The 26,262-nt window shown below is 30.5% G+C and overlaps 10 protein-coding genes and 1 pseudogene across 11 annotated transcripts, besides 7 other annotated features; 5 read left to right on the top strand and 6 right to left on the bottom strand.

The window, feature by feature from the left end:
* Window positions 1–4,921: part of a mobile genetic element that runs on past the window's edge.
* On the bottom strand, window positions 700–1,341 carry TVAGG3_0214110 (uncharacterized protein; the record flags this gene model as incomplete). Its single annotated transcript, XM_051226749.1, has 1 exon — window positions 700–1,341. One exon carries the CDS (start codon window positions 1,339–1,341, stop codon window positions 700–702), a length of 642 nt encoding a protein of 213 aa, XP_051111735.1.
* Window positions 1,367–1,768, top strand: TVAGG3_0214100 (uncharacterized protein; the record flags this gene model as incomplete). Its single annotated transcript, XM_051226748.1, has 1 exon — window positions 1,367–1,768. The coding sequence occupies one exon, from the start codon at window positions 1,367–1,369 to the stop codon at window positions 1,766–1,768; it is 402 nt and encodes a 133-aa protein (XP_051111734.1).
* Window positions 1,997–2,619, bottom strand: TVAGG3_0214090 (protein of unknown function, DUF4106 family; the record flags this gene model as incomplete). The annotated part of the gene is made up of 1 exon (XM_051226747.1): window positions 1,997–2,619. A coding segment is annotated over one exon (623 nt), but the record flags the coding sequence as incomplete, so codon positions are not given.
* TVAGG3_0214080 (protein of unknown function, DUF4107 family) lies at window positions 4,048–4,293 on the top strand (the record flags this gene model as incomplete). Its single annotated transcript, XM_001299759.1, has 1 exon — window positions 4,048–4,293. One exon carries the CDS (start codon window positions 4,048–4,050, stop codon window positions 4,291–4,293), a length of 246 nt encoding a protein of 81 aa, XP_001299760.1.
* Window positions 4,294–4,921: a terminal%2Cinverted (terminal inverted repeat of Maverick-1B transposon ID:TVAGG3_0214070).
* Window positions 4,922–6,045: 1,124 nt separating this feature from the next.
* Window positions 6,046–6,076: a mobile genetic element.
* Window positions 6,046–6,076: a terminal%2Cinverted (terminal inverted repeat of tvBac_53III transposon ID:TVAGG3_0214060).
* Window positions 6,077–6,319: 243 nt separating this feature from the next.
* On the top strand, window positions 6,320–6,823 carry TVAGG3_0214050 (uncharacterized protein; the record flags this gene model as incomplete). Its single annotated transcript, XM_001299761.1, has 1 exon — window positions 6,320–6,823. One exon carries the CDS (start codon window positions 6,320–6,322, stop codon window positions 6,821–6,823), a length of 504 nt encoding a protein of 167 aa, XP_001299762.1.
* Window positions 6,824–7,892: 1,069 nt separating this feature from the next.
* Window positions 7,893–22,731: a mobile genetic element.
* Window positions 11,478–12,556, top strand: TVAGG3_0214030 (annotated as a pseudogene). The gene has a single exon. A coding segment is annotated over exon 1 (1,079 nt).
* TVAGG3_0214020 (uncharacterized protein) lies at window positions 14,203–14,523 on the top strand (the record flags this gene model as incomplete). The annotated part of the gene is made up of 1 exon (XM_001285438.2): window positions 14,203–14,523. One exon carries the CDS (start codon window positions 14,203–14,205, stop codon window positions 14,521–14,523), a length of 321 nt encoding a protein of 106 aa, XP_001285439.2.
* Window positions 15,830–16,774, bottom strand: TVAGG3_0214010 (organellar and viral DNA polymerase type B; the record flags this gene model as incomplete). The annotated part of the gene is made up of 1 exon (XM_001299763.1): window positions 15,830–16,774. One exon carries the CDS (start codon window positions 16,772–16,774, stop codon window positions 15,830–15,832), a length of 945 nt encoding a protein of 314 aa, XP_001299764.1.
* On the bottom strand, window positions 17,098–17,760 carry TVAGG3_0214000 (uncharacterized protein; the record flags this gene model as incomplete). The annotated part of the gene is made up of 1 exon (XM_051226746.1): window positions 17,098–17,760. The coding sequence occupies one exon, from the start codon at window positions 17,758–17,760 to the stop codon at window positions 17,098–17,100; it is 663 nt and encodes a 220-aa protein (XP_051111732.1).
* TVAGG3_0213990 (uncharacterized protein) lies at window positions 18,639–18,734 on the bottom strand (the record flags this gene model as incomplete). Its single annotated transcript, XM_051226745.1, has 1 exon — window positions 18,639–18,734. A coding segment is annotated over one exon (96 nt), but the record flags the coding sequence as incomplete, so codon positions are not given.
* On the bottom strand, window positions 21,091–21,990 carry TVAGG3_0213980 (uncharacterized protein; the record flags this gene model as incomplete). Its single annotated transcript, XM_051226744.1, has 1 exon — window positions 21,091–21,990. The coding sequence occupies one exon, from the start codon at window positions 21,988–21,990 to the stop codon at window positions 21,091–21,093; it is 900 nt and encodes a 299-aa protein (XP_051111730.1).
* Window positions 22,732–25,546: 2,815 nt separating the features above from the next.
* Window positions 25,547–25,584: a terminal%2Cinverted (terminal inverted repeat of MuDR-5_TvMULE4 transposon ID:TVAGG3_0213960).
* Window positions 25,547–26,262: part of a mobile genetic element that runs on past the window's edge.

Below are 26,262 nucleotides of genomic sequence, written 5' to 3'. Positions count from 1 at the left end.
GAGAAAACTTAATGAATGTTAAACTTATTGCAGGAGTTTTGAAGTTCAGTTATGCGAAAGAGTTTAAGATACCAAGAATGAGTCATAGAGTACAACTTCTTTTGGGAGCATACCATATGACATTTCCTTTGAAAAGTGTTGACAAAACGATTGAGATGAAATCTGTTCCATACGTATGTTATGGTAATTGTTTGTACATTGAGTCTAAAATAGCTAATGTCACAGGCATTTCAGGAGTTAATAGTAAAGGTTCAGTAGAATATAAATCCTTCTGTTATGCAGTCAATTCAATGTTCATTCCAAACGTTCCTGTCATAGCAACTCATTTAGGTAAATGGGTTCGCATTAGTCCTCATAATTTGAAAGACATGCAATTCAGACTTGTTGACTTTCAAGGAGAGCCTGTAGAACTGAAGGCACCAGTGCGAATGACTGTTGAAGTTGACTTTTTAGAAAATATTAAATGCAACAGCTTACAAGAGAACTCAGAGCTAAAAATATAAAGTATGAATGTTATGTATTAGGTCATGAACTTTGGTTGTTGCTGTTTGATGAAACAAATGAATTAGTTATGTCAGTCAAGAGAACAGAAAAATATTGTGTTAGTGAAAACTGCACCAAGTCAATAAGATTAGGTTTGCATTATGAAGATGAGTTCGATACTGTTGAAGAAGTTTTGGATAGATATTACAAATTGCTTTAATTTACTAAAACATATTTCAAACAAAGCTTATAGTAAGTAGATAGTTTTGTATACTCGTTCGAATATTTATACTTAAACTCAACTCCTGGAGTACCTGGTGTTTCAATGATGCGGATGTTACCTATTTTCATGAATGGTGGCGTTTGACCACAGCATTCGATTTCAGGGTCGAGATAGTCAATGACACATTGCTTTCCTGTTATTCGTGATATAATATTTTCAAGGTCCTCCTTTGTTAGAATTATTTGGTTCTTACTTATAAGATTTGTCAAAAGCTTCTTATCGTCTTTGAGTAAAATTGTTTGGTATAACTGAAGAAGGTAATGGTCTAAGTTATCTGAAGGATTTGTTTGAACATTTGTGTAAGGGTTGTCGTTGGCTTCTCTTGAAAGAACTTGGTCCAGTGGTGGATACTCTAATTTAACATCTGATGTAGCGTTAGCGTTTGAAGTTGTGTTTAAATTCACGGCGCCATGCTCCAAGACCGAAGGTCCCGACTTAAGATCTGGTTCTTTTTCTTTCAAACACTCCGAACTATAGTTCTTTATGACAATATTGTTTGTCGTTCGTGAGTCAACATTTGATGTTGGTTCAATTGGAACATTAACGGCACCAGCTAAGATGGATTTGCTTCTCATTTCATATAGAATAAAAACCTTTTATATGTATGAAATGAACAATATACTCGACAAGGGTTTGAATGTAAAGCTAACGAATGAAAATATTGTTGAATTCACTGAGACAGGAGCTGTGTATAAAGATGTAGAACTACTGAACAAAAGAGCAAAGGGAAGAAGCAGGAACATGAACAAAGGGTGGAAGCCTATAAAAATTTATGTCAATGATGGCTCAGGAGGTTCAAACATAAAGTATGCAGAAAGTTATAGAGTTTATGCTCTCAAAGGTGAAAAGCCTTCATTTAAGAACAGCTATTCTAACGCATATCCTCAAAAGCTAACGGATGGGGAAGTGGATGATATGAATGACAGCAAAAATATTAACAGAAATGGCGACAGAGATGCATGGAATTTGTTTACCATCAGTCAATTGAAGGTTAAACTTTAAAACAATGTTGGTCGTTCCCATGGAATATTTTTGACTTTAATGGTATTAGTCATGATATGAATCTCAAGGTATGAACGAGGAGAGATGAGAGACTTATATGCTTCCCAAATTTCTTCAAAAGGTAATGTTATACCTGACTGTTTCCAAATGAGTTCAATGTCATAGCGTGAGAAACCTTGAAAGATAACGAAGTCAGTTATGAGACGTTTTATGTTTAAAGCTAAAAACCTCCATGTTTGCATAAGTATTGCTACAGTTAAGTGGTAATGTCTGACTTTAGTAATGATGTTAGCTAATGGTGAGTCTGGTTTTGACACTAAACCTTTTCCGGCGAAGTCGTCACAAACTAATAAAGTGTTTGATGGATATTTTTTGAAGGGGTATTTTGAAAGTTTTGACAGAATGTAGTTTGTAAGTCGTTTCATATCGTAAATTCCTGAGTATTGACGTAAGTGGTGTTTGTCAATAATTCTTTCCATCTCCTCAGAAGTCTTTTGCATTCCTGACTGTATAAATTCAACGATGGCATAATATTTCCTCTTACGTCGAATGTAACGTTGAAGAAATTCAATGAGTTCACTGTCTGGAACTTTAACGACAGAGGCTTGAACTTTTGACATAAATGTTTTCGCTGTTGAATCCATAGAGTCTGAAGTTGCTGATATAATGATTTGGTCATAATATGAGTCATTTCCTAAACGTTCTGTTATAAGAATATGACGAATGAGGTTAAATGTCTTACCTGAACCCATCTTTCCACAATAGAAATACACACCATTTGAACAGAACTCATAGTCCTTGCTGAAAGGAAGAATGAGAGAAGAGTTAAGTTTGTCTGTAGTTTCATTCATGTCTTCATCTACGTCATGTATTAAATGCTTCATTTATCTCCATTAAAAATGCAAGTCAGAAATATTCAGAACATAGCACCGAGTCTAACTGACAAGAGTATAAAGATATACTATGAACATGTTATGATGAAACCTACCAAAATTCAAGAAAGTCAGTATATTATGAATATCCAAGACACTGGGTAGAGTATGTAGGAGGTGAGAAAGCTATTGAAATCAGACAGGTTCGAAGTATTCCAGCAGGAAGAACAATATTATTGAAGAACTTTAATGTTTTGAGATATAATGATGAAACAAAGAAGCAAGATAGTTTCCCTGTTGCTGTGTATGTGAACTTAGATACAGGAGATGACATGAAAGTTTTTAATACAAAGCTTCAAATGGTAGTGAGAGAACAACTGACTGCGGAAGGGCATCCATTACCTTCAGAAGTTACCATAGCATATAATTTTGAAACAAACTCAATAGATTTTAAAGTCATCTCTGCAAAGAAGTCAGGTTTTACATTTAATGAAGCAGATGTATATTCGAATGAAAACTTCAAAGCTATTGCATGGTTAGATAATGACGATTGCTTTAAGAAATATTTAAATACAGTGACTCAACGATGTCAATAGATGACCTTCGTGGAATGTTACCATCGACGTTTACAGTAGAAGGTTCAGCAGGATTGCTTACAAGATTGTCAATTGGTGGTATTTGGTCTCGTGAGAACATTGTTATAAATCCAGTAAAGTGAATTTGCTGAAGAATCAATATTATGTCTTTCAAACTACATGTATTCGCCGCCGAAGCATTATAGTATAACAAACTTTGTCAGTAAGTTTTAACATAAGACTTGTCGAACCTTCTTCAATGAAAGATGTTGTGCTACCTAAAGATGGAAAAGGATGGACTCATTATTGAGATGATTTTAATAGCATATTAAATGAGCTTGTTCTTGAAGGTCATTCATGATGAAATAACTGTTGTAGAAGATGTTAGCAATTGTTCAGACATTTTGAAGCGTATAGATGAGATAAGAAAGAAGTTAGATAGACCGCAAGTGGTGAGGGCGAAGCCGTGAGAACGCTTATGTTTCATTGACTTTCTCCAGTAACGAGAACTTTTATGAGATAATATTGAGAGAGATGATTTTAATATGGTGTAAATGGTAGCTTGGGCAGCTTTAGGCGCAATGGGAACAAAGCATTAGCATTTGGAGCAAAAGCACTTGGAGCTTATGACTCAGTAAATAAATGAGTGGAGGAAGGGTTTCAAAGACATTAGATGCAAATAAAGGGAAATTGGAGGCTGGGTTGCAAAGAAGTTAAGATTAAATAAAATAGGGCTCATAAATAAGCATCCAATTTGGTTGCGACTGAGTCAGAAAATGCTTTAGGAAAGGACGATGAGTTTGCAAAACACGTAAAAGACTTTAATGACCAGATGAAAGGTGAAACAATGCATTTAAATAGAGTCGATGGAGCTAAAGAAAATGTTTCTTCTCCACCAGTAGTTCTTCCGTATGGTCCCTATGGAATGTATGGAAACCCTTACGAAAGACCATTTGATCCATTGACTGGTGGAAGTAACTGGTATCATTACGGACGAAGAAGAAAGACAGTCAAGTTGGAGACAGACGTGAAGAAAGCAACTAAAAAGAAACCAAGGAAGAGAGTTATAAAGCAATGAATTCAACAGGGTGAAAAACAGGTGAAAAAAGGGTGAGATCTCACCACTTCACCTAATTTATTTTTGTGCTATGTTTTCATACGTGTGAGGGTGGTGATATCATTATTTTTTATTTTATTTTTATATAAATGACGAAAACTATTGAGATAACTACAACGGTCATGAGTTCAAGAATTTGTTTCTTCGTTCCTCGTGAAAATACATTCTATCAGATACGAGGGAGAAAGGGTAAAGTTAGTTTGAGCGTTTATGACTACAAGCATAATGGAAAGTTTATACAAGCATACGATACAAACGGTAAGCGTGTTTCATTAGCTTTGTCAAAACTTACTAACATTTATTTTGACAGTGACTTTGACCTATATGAAGAAGAAAGTGAGTCAGAAGATTATGAGCTGTTATGTGAAGCACAGCAATGGGAGGAGTTGCAATACTTTTGTAAGTGAGAACGTTTATTTTTTACATTAGTGAGGTGAAGTGGTTGGTGGCTTTGTAAATATTTAAGGTTAAGTTAGTGTTGTCGTTTGTGTTGTAAAATATACGTTAATGGTTTCGTAAAGTGTCAAATTCACATATAATGGGTAAGGTGGAACGCAGTGCCTCCGTACCCATGATATGTTTACTAACTTCAAATGATGAGTCGAACGACCTGGAATCATTTGTTGAAAGAGTATTATTTAATTCATGGAGTTTCTCATAATGTGGTATTCATGCTTCAATTCAATTCAGGTTTGTGTTCTTTTGTCCGGTTTTCGGAAAGCAATATTTCTTATTCAAGCTAATTCATTTGAGACATCTTATTTTGTTAGAAAAAGAAAAGCTTGATTTTAACCTACCATCCACCTCAATGCCATTAAAGCAAATTATTCAAAATAATCATATAAATAACAATGTGAGGAAAAAAATCTATATTATTGTGGTTTTAATGATTCGATTTCAGAATGTATTCATATCTAAAATGGCAGGTGGAATGGTATATAACCTACTGCATAAAGTGATTTATTTGTAGTGGATGATTTATAACTCGAAAATTATATTATTCAATTAATAAACAATTAAATCCTTTATGTAAATGATACTTGTGATATTGTTGATGCTATGTGCAATGCTTATGATAACGATATCCATGCAAATCTTGATCATTTCTAAAATATTGATAATGAATCAAAAAAATTATCAATAATCAGTCAAATTCTATAATTCAAATAGTAAGGCCTTATTATTTGAATCATATGATATTATGAAATTGCTATGGCTCACAATTAACAACATTAAAAATATTCAGACAAAAAAATAGACATTTCCTAAATTTGTATAGTTTGGATATTAGCAATTCGATTTAATATGCATTTGTTAGCTATATAGTTCATATAAATGTAAAATCAACTATGATTAATATAAATTAAAACATAATTCAACAGATATAAGTCATACGGTATTTCCATTTATCATTAAAAGTTTAAATGCAACTGAAATATTTTCTTTTTATACTTTGTTTGCGATAGATTTAATTTAATTCTTATAATTCAGCAATAAAGCATGTTATTGAGCGAGAAATATAAATATACCTCTGAAATTAGAATCGGAATATATTAGTGTCTGCAGATAATTTCCAAATGAAAAAGTTTCTTTTCAAGTAGAATTCTTGCAAATGCTGAAATGATTAATTAACATATAGCCTGTAATATGTGAGCCTATTAGTAAGTGAATGAAATATATCTGTTTGCTTTATTAACCTATGAAACTTTTGTGAAGGGTGGACATACAACTTTCTGACATTCTCTCAAATTTCCTGCCAAATGTTTTATTTTCTGTGTCTCTTCACGCTTGAGAAATAAAAAAATTAAAAATGATAATAAAAAAATTGTGCATGTTTATAAATTGTGAATGAATTCCAAAAAAAGTCATCCGCTGAGGATGACAGTGTTTGGAATGACTACTTCGGTGTTCAATTTGCAGGAAAAGGAACTAAAAACTGTATAAACTGCAATCTAACAACAGGAAAAGGACAATATTACTTAAATGAATGCAAATTTTTGAGGATAATGGCCGAGTTATCAACTTCAGCTCAATCAATGACTCACTGTTCCTACATAATCTTTGTTCTTTTAGTAATTGCACTTCAGAAGAAGAAGGAAGTTGCATTTACTACGTCATTGGCAGCAATAGTTCAATTGTTCAGCGAAAGTTCTGTTGTACAAAATGCCAAAGCACTAAAAGAGGCCAATTTTCATATACAGAAGTTGGCAGAGATAACTTACACTTTTTTATTGAAAGTTCCCTTTTCGATGTAGGAAATGAAGTTGGTTTTGATTCAATTGATGCAAAAGAAGGGAATATCATAGTTTCATCAACAAACTTTTCGTCAAATAAAGCGCAAGGAGAACCTGTTGGATTGCTTGCACAATTTTTATATAATAATGACTTTTCAACAACATTGAATTACTCCACAGTTGTTAATAATTTGGCAACAAATAGTTCAATCATCACATTTTTTATCGTGTATTGGTTGATACATGTAATATATTAAATAATTCTTTTTCACAAGCAGGAATGGAAATAATTTATCATGATATTAATCAGCTTACTATAATAAATTGTTCTTTTATTAACAACACTAGAAGTTTTTCTTTGATATTTAGCATGGTTCGTAATCGAACAATCATCGATTGTTACTTTGACAAATTATACTATAACATGTTTGAACATTACCAAAATGAAAGAGAACTATTTATTAACAAATTGATTCATCTTTCAATTGGTAATTGCCAAACAGGATTTGCAATTATCAATAAAAGTATTTCTAAAGTTAATAAACTTTCTCTTTTTTTACAAACTTTAGTAAACATTGGATTTTTCTCATAGTCGATTTCCACAGCAATGATACTTTTACGTTTGATAATGAGTAAGAAATTTGTGTTTATTACACCAAATTTTTCCTTTTTTATTTTTATTTCAAATAAATGTCCAATACACACAAACAGATTGTGCTATATTTAGAAAATTTTATTTAGTATGTAATTCACAAGCATTCCAAAAATATTTGAAAAAAATTCGGAGCTATTTGACAAACATCACGGGTATTCAATTTTATAGTGAACTTTGAGGACCTTGTGTGTCAAAAAAGTTAAAATAATTGAATGAAATAAATCCTAGTCTGAGAAAAGGACCTATTTTTTGGGAAAGCTTTGATTCAATCATTCTTTCATTGGTTTCTTTATCTTGATATCCGGAGAGTTCGTGATACACACAGTAGTATATGTGGAAGGGTTTTGTGACTTTTTTTGTAAACGTAAGAATTCATACAATATCGAGCGATTTTGTATCATTTTTTTAACATATGAAGTAAAAAATGTATGATTCTGACGGTTTTGATTCTTACGTTTTTGAATAAATCAAGATTTAAAAAATTTTCAAAATTGTAAGACATTTACACTCAGCCCATACATAATGAAATAAAAAATATATTTATTTATAAATCATTTAAAAAATTAAAGTTATTTTTAAAATAATTATTTTCATGAATGAAAGATTCACTACCATAATGAAATAAAAAATAAAAATATATATATTTATAAATCATTTTAAAATTCATGTCTTACATTTTTGAATAATTTATTTTTATTTTGTATGAAATGAGCGTCAAAACTAACAACGTTAAAAAATTAGGATTCACAAACGAGGAAATAAAGGATATATTAGATGAGATGTGTTATGAAGTTAATAAATATTATTTAAGAAATTGTCAAAAATTTGCCGAGTTATTAAATGATTTAGATTATGATGGAAAAATGAATAAAGATGATGTTATAAATTTCTTATATCCCACATCTGAAGAAGAAAAACCTAAAGAACCTGATGTTTTCCCTGAATATTATGAAGAACGGATTAAAGATGATGAATACGATGAAATTGAAAGACTGGAAAAAATAAGAGATGAAATAGATGAAAAAATTAAGGAATTAAGAGAAGTTGAAAAATATAATGAAAATGAAGTAGAGGGTTTAATGAATATCCCAGCTTCAGAATCAGCAGTTCAGAAATCTCATGAAGAAAGATATAAAAATTATGTCTCAGAATCAACACAAAATTTATTAGATGGCGAAATAGATGAAACACTTTCAGAAGAAGGTACTAAATTTATACGTAAACATAAGTTACAATTTATTGATAATGAAAAATACCCTTGTATCTTACTTTCACCCCTCTCGATTCTGAGAAATTCAAAAAAAGCTCTTAAAACGTGACATATGCAACTAATACGATTAAGAAAAGATCATGATATTTACACAAATTATTATTTAAATAAATGCACAGGTGTTGATAAAGTTTTTGATTTATTAGATAAAATATCAAAAGAAACCATTGGAACCTATAAAATTTTGTGTGATTGTGGTTTCATTATTGAAGATACCAATAATGTTTCATATGAAAGAACAGCACGAAGGAAGATGAAGTGGAAAGGTCTATACCATTCGTTATTAAGAATATAAAAGATATGAAAACGTATAAGCATTATATTTATTCATTTATTTAGAAAAAATGGAAGCAACCCATAAAACATCTTCTCATCATTTTATAGCTATTCATACATTCCTTTTCAAAGGTGTGAAATTAAATAAGACAGGAATTAGATTTAATGTATCAGGGTACGCATTCTTGAGTAAATTAAAATGTATTCGTCACGTCGCAGATGATAAAAATTTATGTGTTCTTAATTCATTTTATGGGCTTTAAAAAATAAACTTTATTTTTTAATTTTTTATTCTTACATAAATGAACAAAAACGGAACAGCTAAAATGAATGATAATCAAATTAGAGCAGAAGGTAGAAGGTTATTTAAACGCTTCTATAACATTCCTGATGGTGTTAATCCTAAAACTCGTAGAAGCTATTTAAATGAAGCAATAGATGCATATGAAGGGTTTGAATTTCATCAGAAAGTGAGAGATTAGCGAGAATGTTAAATGTTAATATTGATTTCTATTATTGTGATCCTCAACCAGAAGACGTGGACATAAAAAGGTAGACTTTCATTAGTGGATTCAATAATGATAGATCCAGAATTTGAAACAATAAATATTTTATTAACACAGAGTCCATGTGGAAAACTTCACGCTGACAGAATAACAGACGTTGAAGCTCACCGGCTATAAAGTTTGTCCATATTGTAAAGAAGAAGTTTATTCTATCCGTGATGACCCAGAAAGGAAAAAAAAGAAGATTTTTAAAGCATTGTGAGAAATGTAAAGAAAATAATGGAAGATTAATTCAAGACGTTCAATTGCAAAAGACACAGCAACCATATGCACCACATATTACGAACAGAAGATATATCAGTGGTTATTAGCTCATAATTTGCAGGAATATTATCAACCGACAAGATATTATATTACTTTTGACTTCGAAACATTAGAGACTAAAGAAGAATTACAACTTTCTGAGTGTGCAACTTTGAACGCTTACTTAAAACCATTCATGGTATCATCAACGGTTAAATTAAATGATAAAACATATATCGAGGAATTTTTGCTTACTTCGAGTGATTCTTTTATTTCTGATTGGATTGAGTTTTTATTTTCAACCTGTTCATTAGTTGCTAAATCAAATATTGAACAATATGAAGAATTAATGAGTCGCAAAACGGATCTTTGAGTCCTGAAGGTCTTTCAGACCAAACGGCGGGACTTTGTCTCATACATTAAATGAAAAACAGAAAGGAAGCATTTAAAGAACTTCTAGATGAGGAATTCAATAAAGTGAATATCATAGGTTTTAATTCGGGAAAGTTTGATTTAAATTTAATTCTTCGTGATTTAAACACTGCAAAATGGAAAATAAAATCAATGCTGGGTTCATCTTCACAATTTAAGCAAATCATTGTAAAGAAAACAAACGTTCATATGAATTGAGATTTTTGACATCAGAAATTATATAGCGGGTGGGACATTAGACCAATTCACTCAAGATTTCGGAAACAATAAATCACGTGTTAAATCCTTTTTCCCTTATCAATTCATCACATGGGAGAATTACGAAGAAGAATTATATAAAGTGGAACCATTCACTCAAGATTCATTTTATTCAGCATTAACCCAAGAAACTATATCAGATAGTGATTATCAAATATATCTCAATGATGCTAAAAATTTTAAGAATAGATTAGAATATTTTATTCATTATTGCAATAAAGATGTTGAAATTATGATTGACCCAATTGATAAAATTATTGAAGAAACATTTGTTTATAAAATTGACATGCTTCATAATCTTTCTTTATCATCGAATGCTTCAATGATTCGTTACGCTTTAGCATATAAAGACTTTAATCCTAATGAAAAATATCCTGAGGAAGAGATAGAATCAAGTTTTGAATTAACGAAAAAGTATTGGAAATATAAAATTGAATCATATAAGAAACAAGATGAAAAAGCAGAAAGGGATACTAAAATAATGTTTCAATGGATGATTTCAATACTATCACGATTTAATCCTTTCATCTAAATGCAAAATGTGTGGTAAAGCGTTTACATATGCAAATAAACCAACATTGGATAGAATCGATAATGAAAAACCACATACCAAAGAAAATTGTCAGTTAATGTGTTGTTATTGCAATGTCGTGAAATCAAATAAAGATGAAGATGTTCAACGTTTAAGAATCAATTTAAGAAATTACGCATTAAAAAATAATTTACCAATGACTTTAGATTCAGTTGAAGCTTATCACATTCTCCGTAATGGAATTACTGGTGGTCTATCAAATGTTCAACATCGTGTTAATCTTAAAGGAATCACGCACATTAATAAACTTTCATATAATCCAGAAACTAAAACTGTATCAAATGAGGACACCACCAACATTATGACTCATTTCGTTGGTGTTGACTTTAATTCATTATATCCTTCATCATTTTCATCTAATCCTCATGATTTCATTCAATATACTGACCATAAAATGTATATGCCGGGAAGATTGAATGGTGTTATCATTTGTGATACAGCAACAAAGAAAGCAAAAGCACTGGGAATAATTAAGAAGAAAAATACTTTATTCGTGGCTGAAGTAAAGGGTCACATTGATGAAAAATACATTAATGATTACATAAACTTTTTACCGATAATAAGAAACTTAGATATTATCACAGATGAAAAAACAATTGGCAGTTTTATGTATAATTACATGAAATCAAACAATCTACCAGTTGACCAGAAACAGAGAAAATTAACTCAATTAGCATCAACACACAACCAATATCAACCATTTTCTTCTTATTATCTTTGGTATCTAATAGACAGATTTCATTTTATCATTGATGATTCAATCAATTTTAACATTTACGAAAAATACTTGTTTTAATGAATTTGCGAACAAATTTATGAACGAAAGACAAAAGGCTGAATTAGAAGGAAATAAAGGAAAAAGTTTATTTTGCAAAATTTCACTTAATGGATCATATGGTTACGATGCAATGAATACACAAAATTACGCAAAGACTAAAATAATGAATGCACAGAGGGCACGCGTTGCATGTATGTCAAATAAGTTTAAAAACATAAGAGAAATAGGTGAGGATACATATCAAGTGATGCTTAAAGATAGATTTTATAGATGTGATACATGTTTACAAGAGGCATTCTTCACTTTAGATAATGCTAAATACTGGTATTTGGTTTTCATTTATGATTTTATGTATAAATGCATGAATGTTAATCGTTTTCATTTCATTGAAGGTGATACTGATTCATCTTATTGGGCAATCGCTGGCGACCCAAATCTTCCTAACACTCAAGCATTTCAAGCAATTGTTACCGATAAACAATTTTATGATAAAAACATTTTCAAATTCGCACCTTTTGATTTCTTTTGTTTTGATGAGAAATTTAAACCTAAATTAAAGAATAAAGCTGAAGAAAAAGCACATGAGAAAAAATTATTGGGTTTAGCAATTGAGAAACAAGGTGATAACATGGTTGCTTTATGTCCTAAGTGTTATACATCATTCAACGGTTCAATTGATGGGGGTGATTTTAAAAAGATTGCACAAAAAATGAAAGGTGTTAGTTTACGACAAAATAAGCAATTAACACCTAAAAATTATTTGGATATAATAAATGATAAAGTTATTTGATGGTCAGAATATTAATTTACAACTTAAAAATGGGTCAATGACTCGCTTAACAATCGGTAAGACTGCATTAACAGGAGCACACACTAAGGCTGTATGTTGTGAAAATGGATGTTGTATGCCATTTATTTAATACAATTTAAAATTTTATTTTTAATGAAATGCCACAGAAGAGACAAAAGGAACCGTTAATGATGGTTTTGATACTATGATTCAAAGAGGTGGGCACCCTTAAACTTTATTTTATTTTTATATAAATGGATAACACAGATTTAAAAATTTTAATTGATGATTTAGTACTTAATCAAAATTTTCTTTTATTATGAATTAAAATCATATCTCCAAAAACATAATAATATATATAACGGGTGATGATATGGAATATTATTATCCATATTATAAAAATGAAATTTTGAAATATCATGATAAAATAATTTCTAAAATTAAAGACAAAATTAAAAATAATGAATATACAAAGGGAAAAACTAAATCACAACTTAAACAATTGAAAGATTTCAAAAATAAAGTATTAACAGAAGAAGATATTGATGAATTATATAATTTATATAATCCTGAGCCACAAAAACCAAAGGTGCAAAACGCCCTAACCCTTCAGACCATAAATGAAGCACAAGCTTTAATTTATGATTCATTAGTTAAACCATATTCAGCCCGACTTTTAAATGAAGATCAACTTTTGGAATTCATCCTTCAACATAAACTCGAAGCGGGAAAGTATATCAAACCTTTATATACAGCATATTTAAAACAAATGAATAGAATACATCCAGAATTAATGAAGGAAGGAATGAAATCCAAAATCAAAGCAGATAAAATTAAACCACTTGCAACACCAAAACCTCCAACGACAGTACCGCCTCCTCCTTCAGTTAATCCTTCATCATTCACTTTATTATATCCATTTCAAACATTAAAGAAGCAAAAAGATTTTAAAAAGGATTTCAAAATATTAAATAAACCAATTGACCCAAAAATTCAACCGTTAAAGGAAAAATTTAGTCGCCCTTCATTTGCTCCATATCCATATTCATACGAAATAGATCATTTAGAATATTCAAAAGAAAACGTTACTTATTTATTTGCCATTAACATTAACACTAGATATTTATATTGCATTCTGGTGAAAGGGAAAACAGAACAGGAAACAAGAAGAGCTATTCAATACTTACTAGATCATGAAAGAGTAGATAATATAAGGGGTGATGGTGATAAAGGATTTCAGGCAGCTATGGCTCATTATTTCCCACAAATTAATTTTTACTTCTCATCCTCTCCATATACGTTTCATAATAAAATAGTTGATGCGGTAATGAGAACTCTTAGAGATGCGTTAGGGGTTAACGGTCAGATATACTGGGATGGAAATCATGACTCCATCATACAGCAGTTAGTATATTATTACAATAATACATGGCATAGAACAATAAACATGAAACCAGTGGAAATGAAAAATGATATTTCAAAAGAATGGGAATATATTAGAAAGCAAATGGAAAGGTTGAATGATGTTAAACGTGAAAAATTAATTCGGGGCTCATGAATTTTAAACAAGGGGATAAAGTTTTGATTCATCTCGATTATGGAAAAACTAATAAATCAATGACAAAAAGAAGACGAAGATTTGACACAATAGCTGAATTTGTTAGATATATTAACGGCAATGCATTAGTTGAAGTTGACAATAAATTAATAGAAATTCGATTTATTTTATTACTCCATTATATTTAAATAATATTTAATTTTTTTATTTCGTAAGAAATGAGTGACAACAAAGCAGTCAAGAGTCCTGATTTAATTAAGATTCAGAGTCCTGACGATGAATATAAAAAGAAACTAAACAGAATTAAATCAAAAATATGCTATTACAAAAAGAAGCCGCAATGCGGTGGGGTTGATGCCCATAAAACTAATGGAACTGAAAACGATGAAGAGAGGAAAGAAATAATCGAAAAATTAGAAACTTACCGTTCAATCCTTAAACTGGGTGAAGCAAAAATAAAAGAATTTAATAGAATAAATAAATTGATTGGAAGAGATGAATTTAATAAAGATGAATTTTTAAACTCTATCCAAATTTAATTTTTATTTTTCTTTGACAACGTCTCTCTTTCCATCATTACTGCATAATCACATTTTCTCAGTTTTAGTGGTTTGTTATTTTTAGCAAGTTCTCGCATCATTTTTATCGTTTCCTCCCTTGTTATGATTCGTGGTAAATTTTGAGCTTGTGGGGTATCCATTTATGATAAAAATAAAAATTTAAATTATGCCGTTCTAAAGTTTGTGACAACATGACATTTTGACAACAGTCCCGGAAATGATTTGTCATGACTTCATCGTAATGAGTGTAAATGACCAAAATAAGTGTTTACGTTATATGGTTTTTAGGTTATTCAATAATTAATTATTTTTGAAGAACTGAAGGTGTCACTATGTCACCATGTCACCAGGTTATTTAACTTCTCTTAAAATTACTGACAACATGACATTTTGACAACAGTCCCGGAAATGATTTGTCATGACTTCATCGTAATGAGTGTAAATGACCCAAAAATAATGTTTACGTTAATGGTTTTTAGGTTATTCAATAATTAATTATTTTTGAAGAACTGAAGGTGTCACCATGTCACCATGTCACCAGGTTATTTAACTTCTCTTAAAATTACTGACAACATGACATTTTGACAACACAGCGGGACGAAAGGAGGAAGGCATTTATGAATTATTTTTGAAGAACTGAAGGTGTCACTATGTCACCATGTCACCAGGTTATTTAACTTCTCTTAAAATTACTGACAACATGACATTTTGACAACAGTCCCGGAAATGATTTGTCATGACTTCATCGTAATGAGTGTAAATGACCCAAAAATAATGTTTACGTTAATGGTTTTTAGGTTATTCAATAATTAATTATTTTTGAAGAACTGAAGGTGTCACCATGTCACCATGTCACCAGGTTATTTAACTTCTCTTAAAATTACTGACAACATGACATTTTGACAACACAGCGGGACGAAAGGAGGAAGGCATTTATGAATTATTTTTGAAGAACTGAAGGTGTCACTATGTCACCATGTCACCAGGTTATTTAACTTCTCTTAAAATTACTGACAACATGACATTTTGACAACACAGCAGGATTAATGCAAAAATAAATTCAAATCATACTTTATACTGCCTCATTTACAGGTATTTCATCGTCAGTAAATGAATCCGTCATTTCCCTGGTTAATGAGGGGTAATCATTATTAATTTTTTCATATAATCTGTCCATATGATTTTCATCGACGTTCCCGGAAAACATTTAATTACACCAAAAATATATTTTAGGGTAGAAGGTTAGATCTAACCCGATATCGACCCTCTTTTCTACCCTCAAGATTTACAAACGTTTAACATGATATACGTTATGAATTCGTGAAATTTTAAATATTTTTGTAGCTTCTATTTCTTCAGTTAATATATCAAAAATTTTAACAATGCCGAAAGTTTCTTTATACTTCTTCTTGACATCAGATAAAAGGAAATCATCAGCTGTGGGATAGTTTTTATTAAGAAATGTCAACATGTCCATTTTATCTTCTGCTGGCTTTTCTGCTTCTTTCTTTAAGTCTGCGTAATCGTTTCTCATTCTTTCTATCTCTTTTACTGAGTAGTTATATTTCCTCATTGCTGCTTTACATTTTGAACATTGCGGATTCATTTTTGCGTTATATTCTGAAACCTTACCAGCTAAAATAACTAAAGCATCAATGGCTTTCTTTAAATCTGAAGCAGTTGGTTTTATCTGTTCGTTCCATACTTTGCCTCTTCTGTCTTTATCTCTTATCTGCCACACACATTCAGCAGCTAATGAAACAAAGTTATCGTAAGTCTTAAACTCCTCAGATTTATATATGTCAGAAACGTTTTTATAAACCATGTCGCAATCTTTGTTCATAACTTTATGGTTGCAATGAAAACCAAGGAATTCATAATTTACTTTACGTATGAACTTCTTTATTTCTACTGAATCAGTAACTTTAACTTCAATTTCATCGAATTCAGGAATAGTTAGTTTTTGTTGCTGAACTTCCGGTAATTTAGGCAAATGGTCTATGATATCTTGCATTTCATATAGCTCCTCTCCATTTGTTTCATCTTTCGCACTACAGTCTAAATTACTTGTTAAAAGTTCTTGCTTTATTCTTTGTATTTCTGTTTCAAAAGTATATGAAGAAGGAATGAAGTTTTTCATCTCTATCAACATTGACGTAGGATTCATGATTAATGAATTTGGTGCCGTGCATGCTGTCGAAAGTGCTGATGTTTCGATTTTTGTAATCATATTTATATAAAAATAAAAAAATAAATAAAAATAAAGTTAATTTTATTTATTTCTATCTTAAGGAAATTCATGAAAATTCATGATTTCGAGAGTTTTAGACCATGATAGATATCGGGTTAGATCTAACCTTCTACCCTAAAATATATTTTTGACGTAAATTTACAGTATTTATGAAAACATTTACGAAAACATTTACGAAACATTAACGTAAACATGAGACTTTGTCTCCGGACTCTTTGAGTCACTTAACGATAAAATATATTTTTGGGTCATGGGCTATGCCCCGCCACGTTGCGTCTTTATGACAAAAATAAATGGTTCATTTACTCACAATATTTTTGTACAAAACGACCCCAAGCTTTTAACTTCTTTTCTGCAGCTTCTAATGCTATCTTAGCGAGTTCATATTCTCTAAATTCTCTCTTTAAATTTTCTTGTTCCCATTGGTCTAGTTCGAATGGAGAATCTCTATAACCATAACATAACTCACGTTCATGTTCTAATTGTTTTTCGCGCATTTTTCTAACTTCTTGTTCGAACAAAGGTTTAGCATTCTCTACTGTATCTTCAAGTTCTTCTTCATCTAATTTCTCATGAACTTTCTTGTCTATGGAGTCCATAATTTTTCCAACTGCTATGCAATATTTTGGAGAAGCCCACATTGCTATATAGTTTATAAGTCTTGGGTCTACATACGTTCCTCTAACTTGTTTGATTTCATCAGGAATTCCTGCATGAATTTTGTATAAAAAGCAACCGCCGGAATTCGGACTGTTGCTATATTCTTCACAAAATGCCTTATAATACTCTTCCCAGGACTTATTTTCCAACAACTTTCTAAAGTCTTTCCTAAACTGCTGACACATATTTGTTGCATTAATGTAACCATCCTTGTCTCTACGTAAGACTTCAATACCGTTATAAGTGCCTTTTGTGAATGTTTCACCATTAGATTTGTTCGTGAATGTTTTTGCTTCGACCGACATTACTGTTCTTACATACAAAATAAAAAATAAATAAAAATAATTTTAAAACTAACTTTATTTTTGTACTGCATCAAATTTTCGTAAATGTTGTCAAAATATCATGTTGTCATCATTTTTAAAAGAAGTTAATTAACCTGGTGACACATGGTGACGTGGTGACACCTTCAGTTCTTCAAAAATAATTAATTATTGAATAACCTAAAAACATGAGACTTTGTCTCCGGACTCTTTGAGTCACTTAACGTAAACATTTATTTCTGCAGTTCATCCATTACTTCATTACCTAATTAATTACAGACATAAAATATATTTAGTTCATTCGGTAAGCCTGCAAAGTAGGCTCAAGTGTGTTTATTGAACGCGGTACCATGCGAATACAGTCACAAATGGTGGCATATAATCTTTACCCAAGCCTGTTGGATTTGTTGTGAAAGTGTGTGAATGATTTCCTGCGGTTCCACAGAAAATACCTGTGCTTGAATCTACTGGGTCAGTTGAAATATCAGATCTATTCATTCCCTGTCTATTCGAACCCGCTGCAAGATTTGTATAACCTCTTTTTGTTATTGAATGTGAATGATTACCTGTTGTGTTTGTAGTTCCTGTATGAGTGTGTGGTGGAAGGTTTGCTTCTTTAATTTTCTTCGAACCTCCTGTTTGCTTTGAATATCTAGCACAGTATAAGAATTTATCTACAATCTGCTTCCACGTACCAAAACCTAAAACACTTGCTGGATTTGTTGAGTTCATTGACGTATAAATAGAACCAACAGGATATAATGTTTGAAGTATTTCATTTTTCATGCTTGTAATCACATCATTTACTTCCGACTTCTTTGCATAATTTTCATCAACATATGTTTTATCTGCTTTAAGGTCTAAACATCCTGAAACCCATTCTGTATCAGCTTTAACTTTAAAAGTCTCCGATGTCCATTCATGATACCATTCAACCTTTTCTTTAATTTCATTATCTTTTTCATCAACATAAACCAAATTTGCCTTCTTATTTAATTCACTATCCACATATTCCTTATCCACCTTCTTCATTATGTCATTTAGGAAACCTTCTATGAATTCCTCATTTAAATTAAATCTTCCAATCTTCAAAACTTTAGGAAATGCATTTAATGCGTAATATCTCTGTTCTTCTGGTGGAATTGATGTTATATCATCCGTTATTCCTTTAATTTTTGAATTCATAAATAAAATTTCTTTTATATTTGATATCACTGCACCACCTTTGCAAACGAATTCGAAATGGTCATTTTTCAATACTATCTCCAAATCTCCATATTTCAACCTTTGCGTTTGTTCTGCCGTCTTTGAATTATATGCATATATGGCGTATGTAATGGTCTGAAGGACCTGGGTGCTTTGTGCCTTAAGTTGCTGTTGTTTAATCATTTATTATGATTTAAAAATAAATATTTAATCTGTTATCTCATCAGCTATTTTTCTATTTGAAATTGCCATAATATTTCATTCATAAATTCTAAATCACAATCAAATAGGTCAGTTATTCTAAATTTAATATTTGATAAATCTTTTGAATGAAGAATAAATGAATTCCCGGATAATTGAAACGGATATGATAAAGAAAATGTGTTTAAGTTGATGGATAAAATGTTTTGTATTGATGGGTAAGAGTTAGGGTCTAATGTTTGATGTGAAAATCTCATTGGGGTATTAACTTTATCACATTTGATTAAAATGAAATTGGAACCGTGTCAGAATACAAAACATCCCCAACATCTTTTTCAAAATTTAATATCCCAACAATGAACGAAGATGAGGAGTACAAAATTTAATTTTCAGCGGGAATTTAATAAGGTTATTTATTTCATCAAGTTCAAAAAGTTTATCAGGTTTTGATTTAAAATTTTCTTCATACCATACGATAAATGATTCATTTAAATAACTTAAAATCATGTTAATATCCCATTTCGCTATCACATTATTTATATACATATCATACGTTTTTTCATGGTCATCTTTAATAAATGATATATAATCTGAAGGGTCTAAAAGAATGGGATTAAATTTACCACTCACAGAAACGAGAGTAACATTATAAATTCCGCTAACTGTTAAATTTAATTCACAGTATTATTCGAAATAATATTGATAATTGACATTTTTATTACGATTAAAAATATGGTAAAGCGTTATTTTCCAGTGATAAATAAAACTAGAATAAGATTACCTCAAGAATTCATAAATTCAACGAATAAGAAATTCATTCATGTTATAAATTTTAGTGTTTTCAGAAAATATGAGTCAATGTCATATTCATCAACAGGTTATATTTCACTTCATTCAAATTTAGTTCAATCAAACCCATATAATGACCATTTCATAAGATTTTCAGATGGTATTAAAAATGTAATTGATAGATTAAAATATGAACAGATTGACAATATCGAATTTTTGGAATTTTGGTTTAAATATCCCGATGGAAAAAAGATTGAAGTTAAAGATAAAGCTGATACTATAACAAAAACAATTACAATGACCGATCCAGATAGTGGGGAACAAAAAGAAATAAAACAAACGATAGAAACTGGTGAAAGGTCAATTATTATTGATTATGATTCAAAGGATTATTATTCGATAATGTTAATGCTTGAATATTAAATAGCCTTAACAAAGAATTTTTCAAGTGATATTTTATATTCATCAACTATTTTATTATAAATATCATTATATGTTAAATGAAGTTCAGTTGTTGTTCCGTTCTTTGATATCTTAATTGTGCTAATATCCTTTATAGGATTTATTTTTGCAACTGTTCCGCAGCATGAAACCTCATCATCTATGAAAAATTGAATCTTAACGTCTGAATCTTGAACATCACAAAGAATGGCGATAATGTGAATTAATGATTCATAAGGTAAAATAATTAAACCGGATTGATCAATTAAATTTATTATTGAATCATAATTATTAATTATTATATCACGGTAAATTTTCATTAATTCAGAATTAATGTCTATTTTATATGGGTTCTCGATGTTTGATGAAAGAGGTGGGGGTATGTTGGATAAGTGGGAATTTCAACAGGTTCTTTACCAGGTTCAGATAAAATGATTGGGTCTCCATTCTTTATTTTGCTCCTCTCCTTTTTCGGTAAGTCACGAGTTAATAAATTTGGTTGAGTTGCTGACCTTGTTAATTCAGGGCTAACATTAACTTTAACATTTTGAATAATTCGTGATTTATCATCATTTACGTTATAACCAACCGTAATCTCTGCTTTTGCGTTAGTGTTCTTTTGACTAGTGAAACGTCTTCTCATTTATATTCGAATAAAAAAATATATTTAAACTTTTATTTTGCTGGAACTTTTGAATCTATTATTCCCTGTATTTGTTCATGAAGTTGATTTTTAGCTGTTTCATCGAAATTAATAGACCGAATATATTCATTAATTGCATTCTTATAATCATCTGATTTCTCAAATTTTCTTTTATCTGATTCCTTAACTAAATCATAAGTTAAACCACGTTGCTGATATAATGGTTTCTTAATTAAATCTTTGAATGCTTGAGATAAAGCACCTGATGCAATTCTTGCTACTATAATTGGTTGGAATTGCTGTTTAAGTTCATCTTTAACATTTGCGAAAACTGGATCGAATAAAGCAACTTTAAAGAATTTCTTAGCTGAAATTTCAGGTCTAATATTTGCATATTGACCATCAAACTGGTTAGAATATCGTGGTAATCCATCCGGTCCCTCTTCAATAGCATTTAATTCTTCATTGAAATAAGAATATGGATTATGACGGTATGAATTAATTGGACCATTTTCACCTTCTCCAATGTATTGTTTAACAGCTTTTCCATTTTCATCAAATTGCATAGGATAACGTTCATTATATGCTTTACGTTTAGGATAATCAGTTATAGTTAATTTATAACCATTTATGACTTTAATATTACCTTGACCATCAGTAACGAAAACTTCATTTATACCATCAGGTTTTCCATTTGGACCCGTAATGTCTGCTTCGTGTGCTTCCCAATTTGGACCATGACGTTTGGCATATGCTTGAGCTTCTGGTAATGTTAAAACGTTTCTCATTTGTTTAACATCTTTTTGAAGACCAGCAACAATATGAACTAATTCTTTCATTCCATCAGGAACTTTCATAGTTCTATTATATGCACCCTTTTTGTTTGTTCCTTGTTTTAATGGAACCTGTAGAAGATTTGCTATTTCTGTCATGTTTAATTATAAATAAAAAATAAAAATTAATTATAAAAAGTTAATCAAATTTAACACTTCCTTTATTTAAATCAACTATTATTTTTCCATGTTCACCTAATTGCTGATATTGTGTGTAAAGTTCATTAATGCTCATTGGTAAATTCACTTGATAAAGCATAACGTTCAACTGTTGACGACTAAACCCACTGAAAATGAAAAGTGTTGATAGATTTGATTTAATGTTTGTGCTTAATGCTTTGAAGTATTGAACAGCCATAAAGAATGAACACTGAATGTGTCGACATTGAGTTAATAACTGATTAAAATATGATTTCTCATTTGTTATTAGTTTTGATTTCACTGCATCATCTAGAAAAATGAGTGAATGCAAAAATTCTCTATCAAAATTTGAAATAGAAAGTGTTTCAAATAATTCATCCCGTTGTTTATCAATAATTTTATCCTCTAATCCTTGCTTCTTGATTGTATTATATAATTCTTTATACATTAAAAAGTTTTTTAAATAATCTTCTGCTTCTTCTTGTGATAAATAAATAATTGGAATTTTGATTAAATGCTTTAAAGATTCAAATGTATCATCTGAAGGTGAACCTGAACGGTTGATATAAATTAACACATGTGAATGGGGGAAGTGTTAGCAATAATGATAATTTGTTTTAATATCGTTAATGTTTTACCTTTATTTTGTTTACCAATTGCTGCAGTGATTGAATTTAAGTAACATTCAGAATATGGAATTTTCATTAATTTTTCCTTAGATAGAGCATTTCTATTATCACTCAATGCTTCATTAATCATATCATCTACGTATGTATTATATACTCCTGCTAATTCTTCATAAGGGGTGGATGAATTTAAATCCATTTAATCAAAAATAAATTTATAATTTTAAACATTTCTATTCATCAATATTTCATCATATGAACTTCTATACTGTGGTGGTGTACCTGTTGGATGATATTTCAAACCTTCATCCGGTGTCCATGTCCAATATGTAGTCCTAGTAAACCAAACCTGAGGAGGATTTGTCACCTTTGAACAGTAAGTGTCATTTACCCTGAATGATTGGATAAGCTTTCACTTGTACTGTAACTTGTGAGTTGAAAGTTTCTAATCCATCAAAGAATATACCCGCTCCATCACGTTGAACTGGAATAGTGCATAAGAATGAAGTTTGGTCTTTCCATGTTCTAGCTAATGGCGTGCCATCATCATCATTCAGTGGTCTAGTTAATGAGTCCTCGTATTCTTCCGTGCATTCATTCACTCCATCTAAATCAGAAGCTTGAAGCATACGTGTAAAGAATATGTCACCCACTGTGGTCATCGCTTGATCGGGGAAGTTTCTGGAATCTATAGTGACCTGAAGACCTCGAAGCATTGGATTTTCTAAAACCGTTCTTTGCATTGCATTCTTCGGAAATGTTAACACAACATCTGTAACATTATGAAGAGCGTATGAGAAATCTGAGCTAATACCTTCAGGAGTGATGCAACCTCCATTTAGTGAACGAACGTCAATATGTTGAGCTGGAATCATGAATGGATCTTCCTTACTGAATAAACGTGGTATTGCTTTAACTGATTCTTCAATTAAACCGTATCCTGGTGTAATGCATTTATCCTCTAAAACTTCCATCTTTGTGCATGAAATAATAACGTCATCAACTGTTGCGTCAGCAGATGTAGCGGCTAAGCTTGTAATTAATTTGGCAGGAAGTCCGATTTGTTGGAATTTGCGATCATATTTATAAACATGATTCATAATCTTTTCATAATTTTCATCAGTTATCTTTTCATAAACGTAATTTTGTAAATCAGCAACTCTTAACGGGTCAACCTGACAAAATACTAAAGTATCCCTGAAAACATAATATTTAAGAATGATTTCACCAAATGATTTAGGATAATCATCGAACGCCTGAAATGCTAACAAATCATTTACCGGAATAATCATATCAAAAGTGATATCAACTTCTTCATTTGCTTCTTGAAAACTTCTGAAGGGTCAATATATTTACCACATACTGAGTTATCATATTTTTGAACATTATTATATAACGAATGAACAAACTTTTTAACTTTCCTTTCTGATTTTGGTTTATATGTTGCAAATGCGAAAGATTCACGGGCGCAATCCATCTGAAGATAACCGGCATCACCTCTTTCGGTTTCTACTTCTAATTGTTTAAAGCTTTGATTTGATGATTTGTAACCAACGAATAAACGCATGCATTTAAAAGCGGCATCACATGTGAAAGCTTTATTTGAAACTAGAGTTGCTTTAACTTTGCGTTTAATATATGTGTCACCTAATTGGTTCACATCATGAGCCGGATTTGTAATTCTTAAATGAGTTTGTTTATCATCAAAATATGGAGCATCAGAGTCATAGCATGAACTTTCAAGTTCTCTATAATATCTTCTACCGTCATTCTTTGCGAATATTTCATTTATCTTTTCGAATGAATGAAAACATTTCCATTAATCGGTTTAGTGTTTGGCACCAAATAGTTAGTCGTCATTTATTATTAAATAAAAAATCAAAATTAAAAGATGAAAATGAATTTTTAATTTTAATGAAATAATCAACTATGGCTGCAGGTATATTTAAGAAACTGTGGGATAAAGTAAAAAGAGGAGCGCATAAAGTTTGGGAAACAATGAAGAAAGGAGCAAATTGGATATTTAAGAATAAAGAAGCAATTAGTGACGTTGCTGAATCAATAACGCCAAAAGCCGCCCCAATAAGAGAAATATTAAATAAAGGAGAAAAAGTTTATCAAAGACTTCAACCGATACTAAGATAAAAATAATATTTATTTATTTTTCCACTATCTACCTCCTATTTTATTAAGTATTCCTTCAGCAATTCCACCAACTGCGTTACCTGCTTGTGCTCCCATCGCCGGATTACCTGCTTTAGTACCTAATACTCCACCTATGATAGTTCCTGCCGTTTTCGCTACTGGTGCCAAAAAGTTTGCAACGGGTTTAATAATCTTTTTATAAACCCAACCCGCAGCTTTCTTAATTCCATCCCATAATTTTTTAAAGAATCCTGCCGCCATTTCTGATTTAATATTAATTAAAAAATATATTTCATCACTTATATTCTAATTTTTATTTAATGATAAATGAAACCAATTTTAAAAATAAATGAAACAGAGAAGGAAGAAATAAATGAAAGTGAAAATGTTCAACAAAAAATAAATGTTGTTAAACCAATTACTGAAATAAAAATTTTTTCATCTGTTGAAGAATTTAATGACTATTATGCTAATAATAAAAAATTATTTGAAGAATTGACAACATGTAAATTGAATAAAATGTTTAAAGTTGATGGATTCAAAATTTCAAAAATAAAAGGAGTGGTTAGTTTGAAATCTATTCCTCAATCAAGAATCACCTCATTAATGAAAATTGATGATTTAACAAAAAGAATAGAAGAGATTGAAGAAAGAATAAATCAAATAATTGATATCATAAATTCAAATAATCATTAATTTCTTAAAGTTCAATGTTGAACTCATCAAATTCTTTTTAAAGTTTAGAGTGGGGGACAAACTCGCCCATTGTCACTTTTTCATTAACCTTAAACTTGTAATTTTCATTATTTTTAATTAACCTTATTTCTTTCCCAATTCCTGATTTATTTTATTCACTTACTATTAAAAGTCACATTTTAATAAAATATAATAATTTATTTATAGCATTTTTTAGTATATTGTAATAAAAAATTAATTATAATAAATTAAATGTTTATTAAATCAAATGTTTTCTTTGCAATAATATTTTTAATGTTGAGTAAACAATGTTGGGATCAAGTGTATCATTTTTCAGACCTTTCTGAACAGCTCCAAGCATACTGATGCATTCGACTTTTTTAAATTGTGTCATTTCTTCGAAATCTCTTGTGACTTTTTTGATAACTTTAACACTTCTCTCTGAATCCAGACCTTTAATTTGCAACTTAATCAGGAATGAAGGAACAACACTGGAATATAACTCGATGACAAGTTCATCGAGTCGAAGATTTGGTTGTACACCACTTGTATGTGCCGGATACCATTGTGTCAAATTTTTTCTGAAATTAACTTTAAAAGTACTAAGTAAGATCATGAGATATAGCAATATATGTTTAAACCAACTTATATTTTGGTTGTACACCACTTGTATGTGCCGGATACCATTGTGTCAAATTTTTTCTGAAATTAACTTTAAAAGTACTAAGTAAGATCATGAGATATAGCAATATATGTTTAAACC

Source organism: Trichomonas vaginalis, chromosome IV (assembly GCF_026262505.1).
Source record: "Trichomonas vaginalis G3 chromosome IV, whole genome shotgun sequence".
Classification (NCBI taxonomy): Eukaryota; Parabasalia; order Trichomonadida; family Trichomonadidae; genus Trichomonas; species Trichomonas vaginalis.
Note: the sequence above shows the minus strand (reverse complement) of the source record. Positions and strands in the feature narration are given on the sequence as shown.